This window comes from Oncorhynchus nerka, linkage group LG22 (genome assembly GCF_034236695.1).
Source record: "Oncorhynchus nerka isolate Pitt River linkage group LG22, Oner_Uvic_2.0, whole genome shotgun sequence".
In the NCBI taxonomy this organism is placed as follows: Eukaryota; Metazoa; Chordata; class Actinopteri; order Salmoniformes; family Salmonidae; genus Oncorhynchus; species Oncorhynchus nerka.
In genome coordinates this window covers 42,786,648-42,806,523 of record NC_088417.1, presented here as the reverse complement: position 1 = coordinate 42,806,523, position 19,876 = coordinate 42,786,648, and the positions used below count along the sequence as shown (strand labels likewise).

General features: G+C 41.4%; 1 protein-coding gene across 1 annotated transcript in view; it reads right to left on the bottom strand.

Annotated features, from left to right (window-relative positions):
• LOC115105205 (cadherin-7-like) overlaps nucleotides 1-19,876 on the bottom strand; it is a 111,382-nt gene that overhangs the window by 40,361 nt on the left and 51,145 nt on the right. Inside the window, exon 8 of the mRNA XM_029626947.2 lies at nucleotides 16,231-16,352. Coding sequence (XP_029482807.1) covers nucleotides 16,231-16,352 — 122 coding nt within the window. The remainder of the gene's footprint in view (nucleotides 1-16,230; nucleotides 16,353-19,876) is intronic.

Genomic DNA, 19,876 nt, shown 5'->3' with positions numbered 1-19,876 from the left:
GAATGATTTTTTTTTATCCTGCTTTTGTCATTTTATATTTTGTGGTACAAAATGGCTACGTTTTCTCTTTGTTTTGGTGGTGGTCTAACATAAATATATGCTGTGTTTTTACCGTAAAACATTTAAAAAATCTGACACGCTGGGTAGATGAACAAGGTGTTTATCTTTCATTTGAGCTATTGGACTTGTTAATGTGTGGAGGTAAAATATTTCTAAGAATATTTTTGCATTCCCTGCGCCACCGTTTCAGTTGAACGGGGGGTGTAGTTCCTGTAGGGGAACCCATGGGCTTAACAAGTTTTAAATAAAGGTCAAATAAAAAAATGTAAATCAGCAACCATCACTCCTGTGTTCCAATCTCATGTTGTGTTAGCTAATCCAAGTTGATCATTTTAAAAGGCTAATTGATCATTAGAAAACCCTTTTGCAATGATGTCAGCACAGCTGAAAACTTTTGTGCTGACTGGCCTTCTTTAGACTAGTTGAGTATCTGGAGCATCAGCATTTGTGGGTTCGATTAAAGGCTCAAAATGGTTAGAAACAAAGGTCTTTCTTCTGAAACTCGTCAGTCTATTCTTGTTCTGAGAAATGAAGGCTATTCCATGCGAGAAATTGCCAAGAAACTGAAGATCTCGTACAACGCTGTGTATTACTACCGTCACAGAACAGCGCAAACTGGCTCTAACCAGAATAGAAAGAGGAGTGGGAGGCCCCGGTGCACAACTGAGCAAGAGGACAAGTACATTAGAGTATCTAGTTTGAGAAACATACACCTCAGAAGTCCACAAGTGGCAGCTTCATTAAATAGTACCTGCAAATCACCAGTCTAAATGTCAACAGTGAAGAGACAACTCTGGGATGCTGGCCTTCTAGGCAGAGTTTCAAAGAAACAGCCATATCTCAGACTGGCCAATAAAAAAAGATGAAGAATACAGACACTGGACAGAGGAACTCTGCCTAGAAGGCCAGCATCCCGGAGTCGCCTCTTCATTGTTGACGTTGAGACTGGTGTATTTCACCAGACTGCCAAGAACATTGCCCTCATCCAGGCCAAGGTGGCGAGACATGGTACTGATGACACCATAGGCCTTGTTGATCTCTGCACCAGACAGGATGCTCTTGCCAGCATACTTGGGGTCCAACATACAGTATATGCTGTGGCTTGTATGGGGCTTCAGGCAGAAGTCTTCAGGTTTTCTGATGTATTTCAGAACTGCAGTTTCCTCTGGTTGGAGCAACAGTGAAGTGGGCAGGGCAGTACGGATTTCTTCTCTTACAATCTGCAATCAGAGTCTGAACATCAGACAGGATGGCATTGTCTCCCTCAATCCGTGCAATGGCTACTGCTATAGATTTCAGGAGTTTCAGGCTTCTTACCACCCTTTCCCAAAATACATCCAGGAGGATCCTCTTCATGGGGCTGTCAATATCGGCAGACTGTGATATGGCCATTTTGCCTTCCCCTCCAGGAGACTGTCAAACATGATGACAACACCACCCCAATGGGTGTTGCTGGGCACCTTCAATGTGGTGCTCTTATTCTTCTCACTTTGCTTTGTGAGGTAGATTGCTGCTATAGCTGGATGTCCCTTCACATTCCTAACCATTTCCTTGGCTCTCTTGTAGAGTGTATCCATTGTTTTCAGTGCCATGATGTCCCTGAGGAGCAGATTCAATGCATGAGCAGCACAGCCAATGGGTGTGATGTGAGGGTAGGACTTCTCCACTTTTGACCAAGCTGCCTTCATGTTTGCAGCATTGTCTATCACCAGTGCAAATACCTTCTGTGGTCCAAGGTCATTGATGACTTCCTTCAGCTCATCTGCAATGTAGAGATCGGTGTGTCTGTTGTCCCTTGTGTCTGTGCTCTTGTAGAATACTGGTTGATGGGTGGAGGTGATGTAGATAATTATTCCTTGACCACGAACATTCGACCACCTATCAGAGATGATTGCAATACAGTCTGCTTTCTCTATGATTTGCTTGACCTTCACCTTAACTCTGTTGAACTCTGAATCCAGCAAATTAGTAGATAAAGCAAATCTAGTTGGAGGGGTGTATGCTTGGCGAAGAATATTCAGAAATCTCTTCTAATACACATTGCTTGTGAGCAGAGGTGAACCAGTTGCATACACAGCTCAAGCAAGACATTCACCAGCATTTCTCTGACCACGATCCTCCATTGAGTAAAAAAAACTCTGATTCCAGGAGGACCATGAGCTGTTGCTATCGATAAGGTGTCTGATTCATCATTTTCACCTCGAATAGAAGTAAAGGGACTTTTGTCAGAGGTTGCTTGTTGTGAGTGCTGATGGAACTTTATGCACTTGGCCAGATGATTCTGCATCTTTGTTGCTTTCTTCACATATGATTTGGCACAGTATTTCCAAATGTACACAGCTTTTCCTTCTACATTAGCTGCAGTGAAATGTCTCTACACATCAGATATTGCCTGTGTAAAAACAAAAACAAAACTACAATGCCATGTTCAGAAAAATAGTTCAGCAGTTAGATTAAACAACTCCCTTGTAAGATACATTTCTTAACTGAAACATGTATGGAAATAGGTGAATTAACACTCAGAACAGCCCCCGTGATATGCATCTGTTCAGGGAAGCTAGAAACCATTATACACAGGCAGTTAGAAAAGCCAAGGCTAGCTTTTTCAAGCAGAAATTTGCTTCCTGCAACACTAACTCAAAAAAGTTCTGGGACACTGTAAAGTCCATGGAGAATAAGAACACCTCATCCCAGCTGCCCACTGCACTGTAGATAGGAAACACTGTCACCAATGATAAATCCACCATAATTGAGAATTTCAATAAGCATTTTTCTAAGGCTGGCCATGCTTTCCACCTGGCTACACCTACCCCGGTCAACAGCACTGCACCCCCCACAGCAACTTGCCCAAGCCTTCCCCATTTCTCCTTCTCCCAAATCCGTTCAGCTGATGTTCTGAAAGAGCTGCAAAATCTGGACCCCTACAAATCAGCCAGGCTAGACAATCTGGACCCTTTCTTTCAAAAATTATCTGCCGAAATTGTTGCCACCCCTATTACTAGCCTGTTCAACCTCTCTTTCGTGTCGTCTGAGATTCCCAAAGATTGGAAAGCAGCTGCGGTCATCCCCCTCTTCAAAGGGGGGGGACACTCTTGACCCAAACTGCTACAGACCTATATCTATCCTACCTTGCCTTTCTAAGGTCTTCGAAAGCCAAGTCAACAAACAGATTACCGACCATTTCGAATCTCACCATACCTTCTCTGCTATGCAATCTGGTTTCAGAGCTGGTCATGGATGCACCTCAGCCACGCTCAAGGTCCTAAACGATATCTTAACCACCATCGATAAGAAACATTACTGTGCAGCCGTATTCATTGATCTGGCCAAGGCCTTCGACTCTGTCAATCACCACATCCTCATCGGCAGGCTTGACAGCCTTGGTTTCTCAAATGATTGCCTCGCCTGGTTCACCAACTATTTCTCTGATAGAGTTCAGTGTGTCAAATCGGAGGGTCTGCTGTCCGGACCTCTGGCAGTCTCTATGGGGATGCCACAGGGTTCAATTCTTGGACCGACTCTCTTCTCTGTATACATCAATGAGGTCGCTCTTGCTGCTGGTGAGTCTCTGATCCACCTCTACGCAGACGACACCATTCTGTATACTTCTGGCCCTTCTTTGGACACTGTGTTAACAACCCTCCAGGCAAGCTTCAATGCCATACAACTCTCCTTCCGTGGCCTCCAATTGCTCTTAAATACAAGTAAAACTAAATGCATGCTCTTCAACCGATCGCTACCTGCACCTGCCCGCCTGTCCAACATCACTACTCTGGACGGCTCTGACTTAGAATACGTGGACATCTACAAATACTTAGGTGTCTGGTTAGACTGTAAAATCTCCTTCCAGACCCATATCAAACATCTCCAATCCAAAGTTAAATCTAGAATTGGCTTCCTAAGGATGCAACAAAGCATCCTTCACTCATGCTGCCAAACATACCCTTGTAAAACTGACCATCCTACCAATCCTCGACTTTGGCGATGTCATTTACAAAATAGCCTCCAATACCCTACTCAACAAATTGGATGCAGTCTATCACAGTGCAATCCGTTTTGTCACCAAAGCCCCATATACTACCCACCATTGCGACCTGTACGCTCTCGTTGGCTGGCCCTCGCTTCATACTCGTCGCCAAACCCACTGGCTCCATGTCATCTACAAGACCCTGCTAGGTAAAGTCCCCCCTTATCTCAGCTCGCTGGTCACCATAGCATCTCCCACGTGTAGCACACGCTCCAGCAGGTATATCTCTCTAGTCACCCCCAAAACCAATTCTTTCTTTGGCCGCCTCTCCTTCCAGTTCTCTGCTGCCAATGACTGGAACGAACTACAAAAATCTCTGAAACTGGAAACACTTACATCCCTCACTAGCTTTAAACACCAACTGTCAGAACAGCTCACAGATTACTGCACCTGTACATAACCCACCTATAATTTAGCCCAAACAACTACCTCTTTCCCTACTGTATTTATTTTGCTCCTTTGCACCCTATTATTTTTATTTCTACTTTGCACATTCTTCCACTGCAAATCTACCATTCCAGTGTTTTACTTGCTATATTGTATTTACTTTGCCACCATGGCCTTTTTTTGCCTTTACCTCCCTTATCTCACCTCATTTGCTCACATCGTATATAGACTTGTTTATACTGTATTATTGACTGTATGTTTGTTTTACTCCATGTGTAACTCTGTGTCGTTGTATCTGTCGAACTGCTTTGCTTTATCTTGGCCAGGTCGCAATTGTAAATGAGAACTTGTTCTCAACTTGCCTACCTGGTTAAATAAAGGTGAAAAAAAAATGGAAAAAAAATGTTTTGGATTTGTGTGTTTCGGTAGATAGTGTAATAGCAAATATAAAGCACGTTATACCTTGAACATGGATGCACTGTATATGCACAGCTGTGCAACATGAAAGACACAATTTCTTCACGGGGTACAATATATACTATATATATATTATTTCATATAACATGCCTGTGTAGCAAAAAATACATTTCAATATAAATACAGACATCTCTCTATGGAGCTTGCCTTATTCCCCAACGATGAAGCAGATGGGAACTCTATGATGTACTTTGAATATCGCAATAAGCTTATCTCAAGGAAGGTATCAATTCCATTCCTTGCTCGCCGGGAGAAGGACAGTAAATCAATGTTAAATCAAACCACTTTGTAATTTATAATGACTTTCATTATTGGGCCTCTGACGCAAACCATTTTGGAAGCTCTTCAGTGACAAGTCCTCTAACGGTTCAAGTAGAAGACGGAAGGGGAAAGACACTGATGTAGACATAAATTCTCAAAGAGACATTAACAGCCTCAGCCGAACGGTGTAAGACTGAGGAGTCAGATAAATCACAGAATTAAAAGGATTTTTAGTTTACACGCGGCTGGGTGTCAGATCAAATAGATATAAAAGAGCCTGCCTTTGTCTTCATTTGTGCCTTTACAGCAAGCCGAATAAACACAAAGGCAGGCAGGGAATGTTTGCTCATTCAGAGTAACGTGCATGCACACACACGCTTGCTTACACACACACACACACACACACACACACACACACACACACACACACACACACACACACAGGTCCTATTGTTACACAAGCTAATTAGGGAGGAATTAAAGATAAATGATCCCTGCTTAAAGTTAGATGGGCTCCTAACTTTTCTGAGCCAACACAAGATAAGGCAAAAGAAAGCCTAATAAATGATTACTTTCAAAGTGTCTGGGTTTAGGCAGGGCTGTAGAATGAGATCTACATTTTATATCTCATCTTTTGTTTTTTAACTGCAACAACAACTGTGATTGCTGCCTATTTTTTAAGGCCATACAGCAACTACACACATAGCTCTAGTCTGGATTTCATTATCATCACATCTCTAGAACATGCATAAAGGACATTTTTTAAAGTTTTATTATACGTAGATGAAATTACACATTTGCAGCACGTCAGCAGCACGGACAGACCATCAGGCTCATTAATTTGACTGGCCTATATTTTGACATTTACATCACTCAGTCTCTCCATTTACAGACGATGAGGATGTTTTCACACAACAAGATTACAAGTGGTAATTGAAATTTGAATCCAGAGTATAAATAATCGGCCTTCAAATGGGCGACAACAGAGACTGTTACCATGGCGATGGGAGACGGGGCAGATGGCTTGTTGTCACCACGGGGTGGTGTTGACACTGGGAGGGGACAGGGCACGTAATGCCCCTCCGCGGCAAGACAAACTTAATATGTTAATAGCTGAGATCCTTAGAAAATAACTAAATATTTACATTTCTGAACAACAGATTTAAATAATCATTAAAAACATTATCAACTCACTTTGGTAGCTATGAGTAACTTCTGTTAGTTTTCATTCTTCAGTCAATACAGGAACCCAACAGAAAACTAAAATGAACACACTGTAAAGTCAGGGGATGCTTGGTGGGTCTATGTCTATTTGGCGCAGGTTGAAAGATTGGGGGCAGTGGAATGCCAAGAAAGTCCACTCACGTATGTAATGGCAACAGTGATGGAAATGATTAGAAGCGTGTGACATCCCTGCTTTTCCCCTCCCCTCCACTCCATCGTAATATAAATTAATATTATGGTAGTAGACAGATGCATCGATGTTCCGTAACAAGTGGCGTCTCTGGAGAGAGCTAGTGCCATGAGACCGCCCCTAATCAAGCCTGAACGATGGCAGGTTTATTCCAACCACCAGGCTTCCGGATAATCTGCGCTAAAGCGCCACGGTGCCCGAACTACTGGCATACTTTATAATTTCGTCTTTCAGGTCTTTCAGTGGGCGGCTGTGGGTTTTTAACTAAGTTGCTGGGAAAGAGGCGGATGTGCAGATAGGGTCTATAGGAGTTTGTTTATGTGCTCTTTGCTGTTCCATCCCCAAGGGTGGACGTATAGAGAAAAAAATGTTAATTCAAATGTAGGAAGGCTCTGCCTTGCCTTGTACAGCCACAATGTCCACCCATCCTGATAGCAAATAGACGGCTTGACTGCTCCTTGTTATTCAAATAGTTGTTTAATGTCAACCTTTTCTCCTTTTTAAAATGTTCTTAGGTGAACATTTGCATAGATCCTAGATCAGCACCCCTACTCTGAGACACTTTATGTTTACGGCCCTAGTTTTGCTTCTGACACAACACTGTAGTGTATGAGAACAAGTAAGGAGGGTGATGGCACGTAAAGGCTTAGCAATTTCCCCATGTATCATGATGTGACAAGGGCAAATGCATGTGACGTATACGCTAGGGTAAAGGGCAGCAGAGAGCTCTCTATTAAAATTTTAAAAAGTAGTGTCTTATTAACACAGATTTTCAAAAGGCATGGACAGAAATGGAATGCTCTACAGCAGGGGTGTCAAACTCATTCCATGGAGGGCTATTATCTGCAGTTTTTTTTCATTTCAATTAAGTCCAAGGCAACCAGGTGTGGGGAGTTACCTTAATTCATCAAGGACAAGGGAGAAGTGAAAACCCACAGACACCTGGCCCTCCATAGAGTTTCACAATTGTGCTCTACAGTATAATCCAACAGTATAATCCAACATCTCAATAAAACAAAGTAATAATTTCCAACACCTCAACCAAGACAAGAATAATTTCTCACCAAGGTTATGCCGCCTTTGTCAAATCAAATTTGCGCCGAATACAACAGGTTAGTTTTCTGTTGGGTTCCTGTATTGACTGAAGAATGAAAACTAACAGAAGTTACTCATAGCTACCAAAGTGAGCTGATAATGTTCTTACAGTGAAATGCTTACTTATGAGCCCTTAACCAACAATGCAGTTAATGCAGTTAAGTAAACTAAAATAAAACAATTAAAATAATAACCAGCACAATAAATAACAACAACGAGGCTATATACAGGGGGATCTGGTACCGAGTCAACATGCAGGGGTACAGGTTGACTGGTGTATTTTACAATGTTTTGGGCCTTCCTCTGACACCGCCTAGTATATAGGTCCTGGATGGTAGAAAGCTAGGGCCTAGTGATGTACTGGGCTGTACCCACTACCTTCTGTAGTGCATTATGGTCGGATGCCGAGCAGTTGCTATACCAGGCGGTGATGCAAGCGGTCAGGGTGCTCTCGTTTGTGCAGTTGTAGATCTTTTTGAGGATCTGAGGACCCATGCCAAATCTTTTCAGTCTCTTGAGGGGGAAAAGGTGTTGTCATGCCCTGTTCATGACTTCCTTGGTGTGTTTGGACCATGATAGTTTGTTGGTGCTTTGGACACCAAGGAACGTTAAACTCTCGATCCGCTGCACTACAGCCCCATTAATTTGAATGGTGGCGTGTTTGGCCCTCCTTTTCTTGTAGTCCACGGTCACCTCTTTGTCTTGCTCACATTGAGGGAGAGGTTGTTGTCCTGTGCTATGGGGCAGTAGTCATTTAGGAAGGTTAACTTCATTTTTCTGGGCACAGGGACTATGGTGGTCTGCTTGCCAGTTGGTCCGCGCATGCTCTGAGTACACGTCCTGGTAATCCGTCTTGCCCTGCAGCCTTGTGAATGTGGACCTGTTTAAAGGTCTTACTCACATCGGCTATGGAGATCGCGATCACACAGCTGGTGATCTCATGCATGCCTCAGTGTTGCGTGCCTCGAAGCGAGCATTAAAGGCATTTAGCCCATCTGGTAGGATCGTATCACTGGGCAGCTCATGGCTGGGATTCCCTTTGTAGTCTGTAATAGTTTGCAAGCCCTGCCACATCCGACGAGCATCAGAGCCGGCTTAGTGGGATTTAATCTTAGTCCTGTATTGACGCTTTGCCTGTTGATTGTTCGTTTGAGGGCATAGCAGGATTTTTTTATAAGCGTCCGGATTAGTGTCCTGCTCATTGAAAGCGGCAGCTCTTTAGCTCGGTGTTACATCTTGCCTGTAATCCATGGATTATAGTTGGGATATGTACGTACGTACGTACGGTCACTGTGGGGATGACGTCGTCGATGCACTTATTGATGAAGCCGGTGACTCAGGTGGTATACTCCTCAATTTCATTGAATGAATCCTGGGAAATATTCCAGTCTGTGCTAGCAAAACAGTCCTGTAGCATAGCATCCGCGTCATCTGACCACTTCCGTATTGAGCTAGTCACCGATACTTCCTGCTTTAGTTTTTGGTTGTACACAGGAATCAGGAGCATATAATTATGGTCAGATTTTCCAAATGGAGGGCAAGGGAGAGCTTTGTACGCGTCTCTGTGTGAAGGGTAAAGGTGGTCTAGAGTTTTTTTTCATCTGGTTGCACAAGTGACACACTGGTAGACGCGCCACTTCTGGATGAGTATTTTCTTGTTTGCATATGGCCTTATACAGCTCATCAAGTGCGGTCTTAGTGCTAGCATCAGTTTGTGCTGGTAAATAGACAGCTATGAAAAATATAGATTAAGTCACTTGGTAGATAGTGTGATCTACAGCTTATAGTGAGGTACTCTACCTCAGGAGAGCAATAACTCGAGACATCGCGAACAGGTGTTATTGACAAATAGACTCACACCCCCACCCCTTGTCTTATCGAATGCAGCTGTTCTGTCCTGCCAATGCACGGAAAACCAAGCCAACTGTATATTATACATGTCGTCGTTCAGCCAAGACTCGGAAGCAACATAAGCTATTACAGTTTTTAACTTCTTTGGGACTGGGGGGCAGTTTGAGTAGCTTGGATGAATAAGGTGCCCAGAGTAAACTACCTGCTACTCAGGCCCAGTTGCTAATATATGCATATTATTAGTAGATTTGGATAGAAAACACTCTGAAGTTTCTAAAACTGTTTGAATGATGTCTGTGAGTATAACAGAACTCATATGGCAGGCAAAGACCTGAGAAAAAATCCAACCAGGAAGTGGGAAATCTGAGGTTTGTAGTTTTTCAATATACAGTGTCTATGGGGTCATATTACACTTCCTAAGGCTTCCACTAGATGTCAACAGTCTTTAGAACCTTGTTTGATGCTTCTACTGTGAAGGAGAGGGGAATGGGAGCTGAATGAGTCAGAGGTCTGCCAGTGTGCCATGAGCTGACCATGCGCGTTCACGTGAGAGTTAGCTTGCGTTCCATTGCATTTCTACAGACAAAGGAATTCTCCGGTTGAAACATTATTGAAGATTTATGATAAAAACATAATGAAGATTGATTCTATACTTCGTTTGACATGTTTCCACGGACTGTAATGGAACTTTTTGACTTTGTCTGCACATGCCTCATGAATTTGGATTACTGGGCTAAATGCGCGAACAAAAAGGAGGAATTATTACATAAATGATGGACTTTATCGAACAAATCAAACATTTATGGTGGAACTGGGATTCCTGGGAGTGCATTCTGATGAAGAGCATCAAAGGTAAGTGAATATTTATAATGATATTTCTGAATTTGTTGACTCCACAACATGACGGATATCTGTATGGCTCGTTTTGTTGTCTGAGCGCCTTACTCAGATTATTGCATGGTGTGCTTTTGCCGTAAAGCTTTTTTGAAATCTGACAGAGCGGTTGCTTTAAGGAGAAGTTTATCTTTAATACTATGCATAACACTTGTATCTTTCATCAAAGTTTAAGATGAGTATTTCTGTAAATTGATGTGGCTCTCTGCAAATTTGCCGGATGTTTTCAAGGCACAACATTACTGAACATAACGCGCCAATGTAAACTGAGGATATAAATATGAACTTTATCGAACAAAACATACATGTATTGTGTAACATGAAGTCCTATGAGTGCCATCTGATGAAGATCATCAAATGTTAGTGATACATTTTATCTCTATTTCTGCTTTTTGTGACTCCTCTTTGGTTGGAAAATGGCTGTATGTCTTTGTGACTAGGTGCTGACCTGACATAATTGTATGGTGTGCTTTCGCTGTAAAGCCCTTTTGAAATCTGACACGATGGCTAGACCTTTTGTGACTAGGGGGCAGTAATTTTCATTTTTGGAAAAATAACGTTCCCGTAGTAAACGGGATATTTTGTCAGGACAAGATGCTAAAATATGCATATAATTGACCGCTTAGGATAGAAAACGCTCTAAAGTTTCCAAAACTGTAAAAATATTGTCTGTGAGTATAACAGAACTTATGTTGCAGGCGAAAGCCTGAGAAAAATCCAATCCGAAGTGCCTCATGTTTTGAAAGCGCTGCGTTCCAATGCGTCCCTATTGAGCAGTGAATGGGCTATCAACCAGATTACTCTTTCTCCATATTCCCGAAGGTGTCTACAGCATTGTGACGTAGTTTTACGCATTTATGCTGAAGAGTACCCGTAAGCGGCTACATTGCGCAAGTGGTCACCTGATGGCTCCCAGAGTGACTCTCGCGTAAAATACAGAGGTAGCCATTAATCCAATCGGTCCTACTAAAAAACTAATTGTCCCGACGGATATATTATCGAATAGATATTTGAGAAACACCTTGAGGCTTGATTATAAACAACGTTTGCCATGTTTCTGTTGAAATTATGGAGCTAATTTGGAATATATATCGGCGTTTTCGTGACTGCAATTTCCGGGCGATTTCTCAGCTAAACGTGAAGAACAAACGGAGCTATTTCACCTACAAAAATAATATTTGGGGAAAAAAGGAACATTTGCTATCTAACTGGGAGTCTCGTGAGTAAACATCCGAAGCTCATCAAAGGTAAATGATTTAATTTGATTGCTTTTCTGATATCCGTGACCAAGTTACCTGCTGCTAGCTGGACAAAATGCTATGCTAGGCTATCGATAAACTTACACAAATGCTTGTCTAGCTTTTGCTGTAAAGCATATTTTGAAAATCTGAGATGACAGGGTGATTAACAAAAGGCTAAACTGTGTCTCAATATATTTCATTTGTGATTTTCATGAATAGGAATATTTTCAAGGAATATTTATGTCCGTTGCGTTATGCTAATTCGTGTCAGTCGATGATTACGCCCCCGCATGCGGGATGGGTAGTCACTAAAGATTAACTTCTTAAGGCTGCCATCCCGTTAACGGGATAATTGTCATCAAAAACCGCTGAATTGCATAGCGCCACATTCAAATAATATTACTAAAAATATTTATATTCATTAAATCACAAGTGCAATATAGCAAAACACAGTTTTGTTAATTCACCTGTCGTGTCAGATTTTGAAAATATGCTTTACAGCGACAGGAATCCAAGCGTTTGTGTAAGTTTATCGATCGCTCGACCTGCACCAGGCTGGGAAGACTGAATCTGCAATAGGTAAGCAGCTTGGTTTGAAGAAATCAACCGTGGGAGCAATTATTAGGAAATGGAAGACATACAAGACCACTGATAATCTACCTTGATCTGGGGCTTCACGCAAGATCTCACCCCGTGGGGTCAAAATGATCACAAGAACGGTGAGCAAAAATCCCAGAACCACACGGGGGGACCTAGTGAATGATCTGCAGAGAGCTGGGACCAAAGTAACAAAGCCTACCATCAGTAACACACTACGCCACCAGGGACTCAAATCCTGCAGTGCCAGACGTGTCCCCCTGCTTAAGCCAGTACATGTCCAGGCCGTCTGAAGTTTGCTAGAGAGCATTTGGATGATCCAGAAGAAGATTGGGAGAATGTCATATGGTCAGATGAAACCAAAATATAACTTTTTGGTAAAAACTCAACTCGTCATGTTTGGAGGACAAAGAATGCTGAGTTGCATCCAAAGAACACCATACCTACTGTGAAGCATGGGGGTGGAAACATCATGCTTTGGGGCTGTTTTTCTGCAAAGGGACCAGGACGACTGGTCCGTGTAAAGGAAAGAATGAATGGGGCCATGTATCGTGAGATTTTGAGTGAAAACCTCCTTCTATCAGCGTCAGAAAACCTCCTTGCATCATTGAATACGAAATGTGGCTGGGTCTTTCAGCATGACAATGATCCCAAAAACACCGCCCGGGCAACAAAGGAGTGGCTTCGTAAGAAGCATTTCAAGGTCCTGGAGTGGGCAAGCCAGTCTCCAGATCTCAACCCCATAGAAAATCTTTGGAGGGAGTTGAAAGTCTGTGTTGCCCAGCAACAGCCACAAATCATCACTGCTCTAGAGGAGATCTGCATGGAGGAATGGGCCAAAATACCAGCAACAGTGTGTGAAATCCTTGTGAAGACTTACAGAAAACGTTTGACCTCTGTCATTGCCAACAAAGGGTATATAACAAAGTATCGAGATAAACTTTTGTTATTGACCAAATACTAATTTTCCACCATAATTTGCAAATAAATAAATTAAAAATCCTACAATGTGATTTTCTGGATTTTTTTCTCTCATTTTGTCTGTCATAGTTGAAGTGTACCTATGATGAAAATTACAGGCCTCTCTCATCTTTTTAAGTGGGAGAACTTTGGTGGCTGACTAAATACTTTTTTGCCCCACTGTATATAACCGATAATATATCAACCGCAACTGTCTTTTTCAGTCAGAGAGGGAAAGGCAATGGCTGCCCAAACTCTGTTACGCATACAAAACGCTGATGGTACCCGGCCATACAATGACACAATGTTATCTTTCTCGCTAATTTTTCAAAATAAAAGCCTGAAACTATGTCTAAAGACTGTTGACACCATGAGGAAGCGATAGGAAAATGAATCTGGTTGATATTCCTTTAAATGGAGCAAAGGCAGGCTATGGGACATGGAGTTTTCAAAATAGAAGCCACTTCCTGGTTGGATTTTCCTCAGGGTTTCGCCTGCAATATCAGTTCTGTTATACTCACAGACAATATTTTGACAGTTTTGGAAACTTTAGAGTTTTTTATCCAATACTAATAATAATATGCAAATATTAGCTACTGAGACTGAGGAGCAGGGCGTTTACTTTGGGCAACTTATTCATCCAAGCTACTCAATACTGCCCCCCAGCCATAAGAAGTTAATCTTTAATTTGGTGTATTTCACTTGTGAATGTATGAAAGTTAAATATTTCTAACTGGCTAGCAGAACCCCTAGCCATAACAGGTTTAAAGGGGAAAGTTATCCAAAAGTAACTGAAGGTAATCACATTACGTTACTGAGTTTGGGTAATCCAAAAGTTATGTTACGGACTACAGTTTGGGACAGGTAAATAGTAACTGTAACGTATTACATTTAGATAGTAACCTATCCAACCCTGGCTACAACACCACAGACAACAATCCAACACTTCAACTCCAGATGTATATCAAACACCTCCCTAAAAAACTGCTATACCATTTCCTAAAACAGTTTTCTTTGAACAGCAACCTTGCTTTCCATGGACCTCAGCTCTATAATAAGAGTGTGCACCTGTGAGGTTAAGGTGGATGTACAGCCAACTGGCTGTCTGGCAGTAGAGAGGCATCTCAGGCATAATATATAGCCATCTCAGCAGCAGCAGAGCCTTTACACCCCAGGGCTCTCAGCCACACCTGAAGGACCCTGGTGTCTCACTGTAAGCAGTATGGTTCGGCTGAGTAATCACTCATCCACACTGCTGAGGCTCATTCTGCTTTCTATGACTTTCTCATGCCATGGCTGTGTCCTGTCGGATTAGTGTGCTGTTGAACAGTAGACATGAGGCACAAGACAGACCACACAGGAGGTGAGAAAGACCCTACCATCGAAGGGCACCAGTGTCCATGTCCTTGCTTCTGAATATCTTGCCGTTTAAAAAACTATGTTTGATGGATTTGGATACAGTGCCTTCAGAAAGTATCCATACCCCTTTGATTATTCCACATTTTGTTGTGTCATAGCCTGAATTTAAAACATAATAAAGAACATTCTCACCCATCTACACACAATACCCCATAATGACAAAGTGAAAACAAGTTTTTAGAAATGTTTGCAAATTTATTGAAAATGAAATACAGAAATATCTAATTTACATAATTCTCACACCCCTAAGTCAATACTTTGTAGAATCAGCGATTTTCAAAAATCTTCAAGCTCTTTCAAGTTGGTATTTGATCATTGGTAGAATTAATTGCTTTGCTACATTTTTTGCAGCATTACTTTAGAGCCTTGTTGCAAACACAATGCTTGTTTTGCAATATTTCTATTCTGTATAAGCTGCCATTTCACTCTGTTAATTAGGTTAGTATTGTGGCGTAATTACAATGTTTTTGATCCATCCTCAGTTTTCTCCTACCACAGCCATTAAACTCTGTAACTGTTTTAAAGTCATCATTGGCCTCATGGTGAAATTCTTGAGCGGTTTCTTTCCTCTCTGGCAACTGAGTTATAAAGGATGCCTCTATCTTTGTTGTGATTAGGTGTAATTAATAACTTTACCATGTGCTAAGGGATAGTCAATGTCTGATTATTCTCATAAATAAATAAAAGGTGAAATTAAATTTTCTCTTCCATTTTTCTGACATAAAGTGGTGATCCTAACTGACCTAAAACAGGGATTTTTTACTAGGATTAAATGTCAGGAATTGTGAAAATCTGAGTTTAAATATATTTGGCTAAGGTGTATGTAAACTTCCGACTTCAACTGTATACTTTTATAACTGTTTCCTCCAGCTTCTTCACAAGTTCCTTTGCTGTTGTTCTGGGATTTGATTTGCACTTTTCGCACCAAAGTACGTTCATCTCTAGGAGACAGAACTCATCGCCTTCCCGCTTTGTTTACATCATGTTGTGATTCCTTTTTTCTCTGGTCCCCACTACACTGATCCTCTATACACGCACGCACGCACACACATAGACACATACACCGAATGAGAAATCAGACCCGGGCAGACACCCACTCTGCCCCGGCATGAAATATAATTTTATTGTGTGATATCATTGTAGAGCCAAGCCACTGGCAAATTCAAACACTTTCATTATTCAGCTAGCAGCAGCAGCAGAAATGACTAACATCTCTAATGAAGGATACAATGCCTGCAATTTGATCTAAAAATGTGGATCTAACAAATGTGTCTCCCTCGATTTGACCTCAAGCTTTGAAAAAGAGATGATACACAGTCTGAGGCTGATGCAGATTTTATTTACATTTGTTTCTCAGGTTGCTAATGGAAATCAAACAGTGAGTGTTGGTGAGGTAATATCTTAAATGTTAAAAGTTCTCATCTAATGGGATGCTTAAGTGCAAATAAGCAGTGGGTAAATCTGAACGTGAATTGAATCAACAAGGTTGGTGAATGCAGTACCAATAATTGCCTTCCCCATTAGCTAATGTATCTCCAGTTTCTCACCTGTCCAGGAGCTGCATTCTCACATAGGAGGGTCTCATACGCGATGGCAAACACCGGAGCGTTGTCATTGATGTCCAGCACTGTGATGGCCACAAAACCTTTTCCAATCTTTGTTGGATCCTCTGAAAAAGAGGGAGGGAGAGAAGTAGACAGACAGGAGAGAGAGAGAACAAGATTTTATAATCATAGCTGGTTCCTTCAGTACTTTACTGACTTAACCTTCATCCACTTACCCTACTATCAATCTTTCTCATGTCTTTTTAATTAATCACAAAGGTTGAGCGAAATGAGCTAAATGTGGCCAAAAGTACCCATTCTAATGACATATCCAAGGCATTCACCATCAGCTGGCATCCTTAGTTGCTCTGCTGAGGATCAACCAACATGATCAGGCAGCTAATTACGATTGGAGCGGAGGTACAGCTTATGTGAAAATGGCTAGGGATGCGTACGACATTGCATCCTATACCCTTTATAGTGCACTATCTAGAGCAGTGGCAGTCAGTGTCGTTTAAGATGAGGGAAGATCAAAAAATATTTTATGAGCATGACCTTTTTTCTATTACAGCATATTGAATGCTCAATGCAACATTGATAGGTTTAGGTTACTACATTAATATTTTCTCGATACCCATCATGAGGTTGTTAAAACCTAGCCCATGAATGAAAGTTTACAACTTAGGTGCACAGGTCAAGAGAAAATATTGAGTAATAAAACCTTTCCAAGCCATAACCGCTACACACAGCCTATACACAATGCCATAGTCAACATAGCTACTAGAAGTAACGCATTAGTAAACCTGCTACAATCAAGCAGTTAAGCAGTTCCACCGGCAGACCACGGTGGCAATACATTTATAAAACTAAAAGCTTACCTTGACTTGGAAAAGTTCCAGTGTTGTATAGCAATAGCCAGCTAGCTAACATGGCATCCCTCTTTGTTTGAGCTGGGTGTTTGAGTAGGCTAAACTAGCTAGCTGCATTTGATAGCTAAGTAAGTGAAAAGGAAAGTGACCAAAAAGAAATCACTGAAATATAGCTCTCTCTCTTGCTTCACCTTCAAATTAATTTCTTCAACTATTGTCTTTCTCTCACTGAGTCAACTACTCATTTTATGCTCTGCTAGCTAGCTGTAGCTTATGCTTTCAGTCCTAGACTCATTTTATAATTATTTGATTGGGTGGACATGTCAATTCATGCTGCAAGAGCTCATATAGGTTGGAGGATATCCTCAGGAAGTTGTCATAATTACTGTCTAAGTCTATGAAAGGGCGTGAGAACCAAGATCCTCCTAGGTTTTCTACTGAAGTCAATATACCCAGAGGAGGACAGAAACTAGTTGTCCTCTGGCTACACCATGGTGCTACCCTACAGAGTATGGTTAAGGCTACTGTAGACCTTAATTGCAGAACAGTGTTTTAATCAATTATTTGGTGTACGTGTCTTTGGACTATCATTAATGTTGACAATTGCTTTATCAAATCGATTAACTATGTTTAATTATTACGATGATTAAATTAATCCTGTAACAATCAACTCATCAGCAATCTTGGGGAAAAAGTTTATTTACAGAGTTAGCGTTTTTCAAATGAACTCTTAGATATAAATATATCTGACATTAGTCATTAATTGTTTACCTTCTATTAGCCTCATTCTGAATGTCGCAAAATCCTTGGATATTTGCTCGAACCCTGGCATAAATGATGAATCAGCGATATACAAATTGGCTTAATTATTTAATTTTATTATTATTATTTAATTTTATTTAACTAAATAATCACACAGAATTACATAAACACAAACAGAATAGGTTACACATTGATTACTACATACTGCAATGAAAAGTCCCTAGGGGGAAAGGGGCGTTCCCTCCTTTTTTTGTAATATCTGTGCTCACATAGGCATGGCCTCTCACTTGGTTAAGACTTCATATGAAAAACAATTCTCTAATTTTGAAGACTAACATCACATCTTCTCACAAATAGATTCGTATTTAATCATGTCAATTCCCCAACATTTGAATGTGAATCTGATCACTGAGAATTATTCACATTCAGAGATACAGTTATGTTGTTCTACTGTCCTTAGTTATATTGCAAATTATTAATACATTCAACAGGATTGTTCTTTAAATACCCACAGACCATTCCAAATGTTTGGATTAGAGAAATACTGTTTAATTATTCAACCTTTTTGATGTTACCTTACCGCAACGTCTCTCTGTGGTAACAAAGGGATTTTGCGTCAATTTCTGAGAGTGGGAGAGAGCGTTTTCCTGGAGGTATTTATGACCGTCATAAAACTGTGAAGAGAGAGCCCCAAAGGGCAAGTCATGACAAGTGACGTGAATATATTAAAAGGATAACTTTTGAAATTCACTGAGGAGGATGGTCCTCCCCTTCCTCCTCTGAGGAGCCTCCACTGATAGAGTCCACCTCTGGTCAAAAATAGTGCAGTATATAGAATAGCCTAACATGCTGACCAGACCGGACACAATCAATGTTATTGCACCCACACTGCTTGCGCGCGCCAACGAGCGTCTGCGACGCCAAGGGCTAAAATAGAAGTCATTCCTATTTCTGACACAGATCGTTTATAGAAGCAGGTACCCACGTGCCATCTCCTCATTGGTTATAGCGCCGTGGGTGATTGGAAGACGTACTTTGTTGCCGGTTGTAGTGGTAATACAATGAAAGTTTAGATGCGATCACTATATAAGTTCAAAGATGAAAAGCCTGGAAGGAGGAGAGATGACTAGAAATTATTCGGTTGGCCGTTTTAAGTGTGGATTAATTGTCGGAGTAGAGGTCCTTGTGCATTTCAGGTAAAATAACAACTCAATGTTTATATCCCAGGACAAATTAGCTTGCAACAGCAAGCTAGCTAAATAGGACAAATTAACGTTAGCTAGCAAGTGTGAGTACTAACTAGCTAAATTGCCATACATGTTTAATGCTTTTTAACCTGTCTCTAAAAGAATTTCATTGGTTCAGAGTTTGTTTTGATATTTTAACCTGCGTGTCGTGATCGTGTTTGGTGTGTGGGGCAAAATACATGTATGCATGATAGCGCACGATGGCGCACGCGTGCAGCCGGTTTGGTTTAGGTGTAAGTGACTGTGTAGTAGCACTGGCCATCCTGTACCACAGGCTCTGACACAAATGCAGCACTAAATAAAAGGCTGGCTTCTGAAAGCCTGGATGGACAATGATTTAGCCTGGCGTAGGCAGCCACGTTGACAGCAGAGGTGACGTGTTGGCCGAGATTTGGGGCCGGCTGATTTGGTAATAAAGAGGAAGCGTGGCACCCCGGGGCACAGACTTGTTGTCATTGGCGTATTTAGAGCAAGTTGGACCGTGGCTCAAATGCATGAAGAAGTGCTTCTCTCCCCTCTTTTGTTACAAAAAGCCCATTTTACTCTAAAAAGCGTAATAAGGCGCCTTGGGCTCTGAGAGAGACTGCCTGGACGTCTGATTCTATAGCTGCTGCTTTCCACTGTAAAGAGAATAGAAGTGTGTCAGAGGCCAATGTCTCCTCAGTGAAGGGCTGTTGAAACATTTTGCACAGTTATTATTAATGTTTACTATGTGTTACTCTATTGAGAGTAACAAGGAATCATTCGTGTTAGGCTTATATTTGTGCTTGA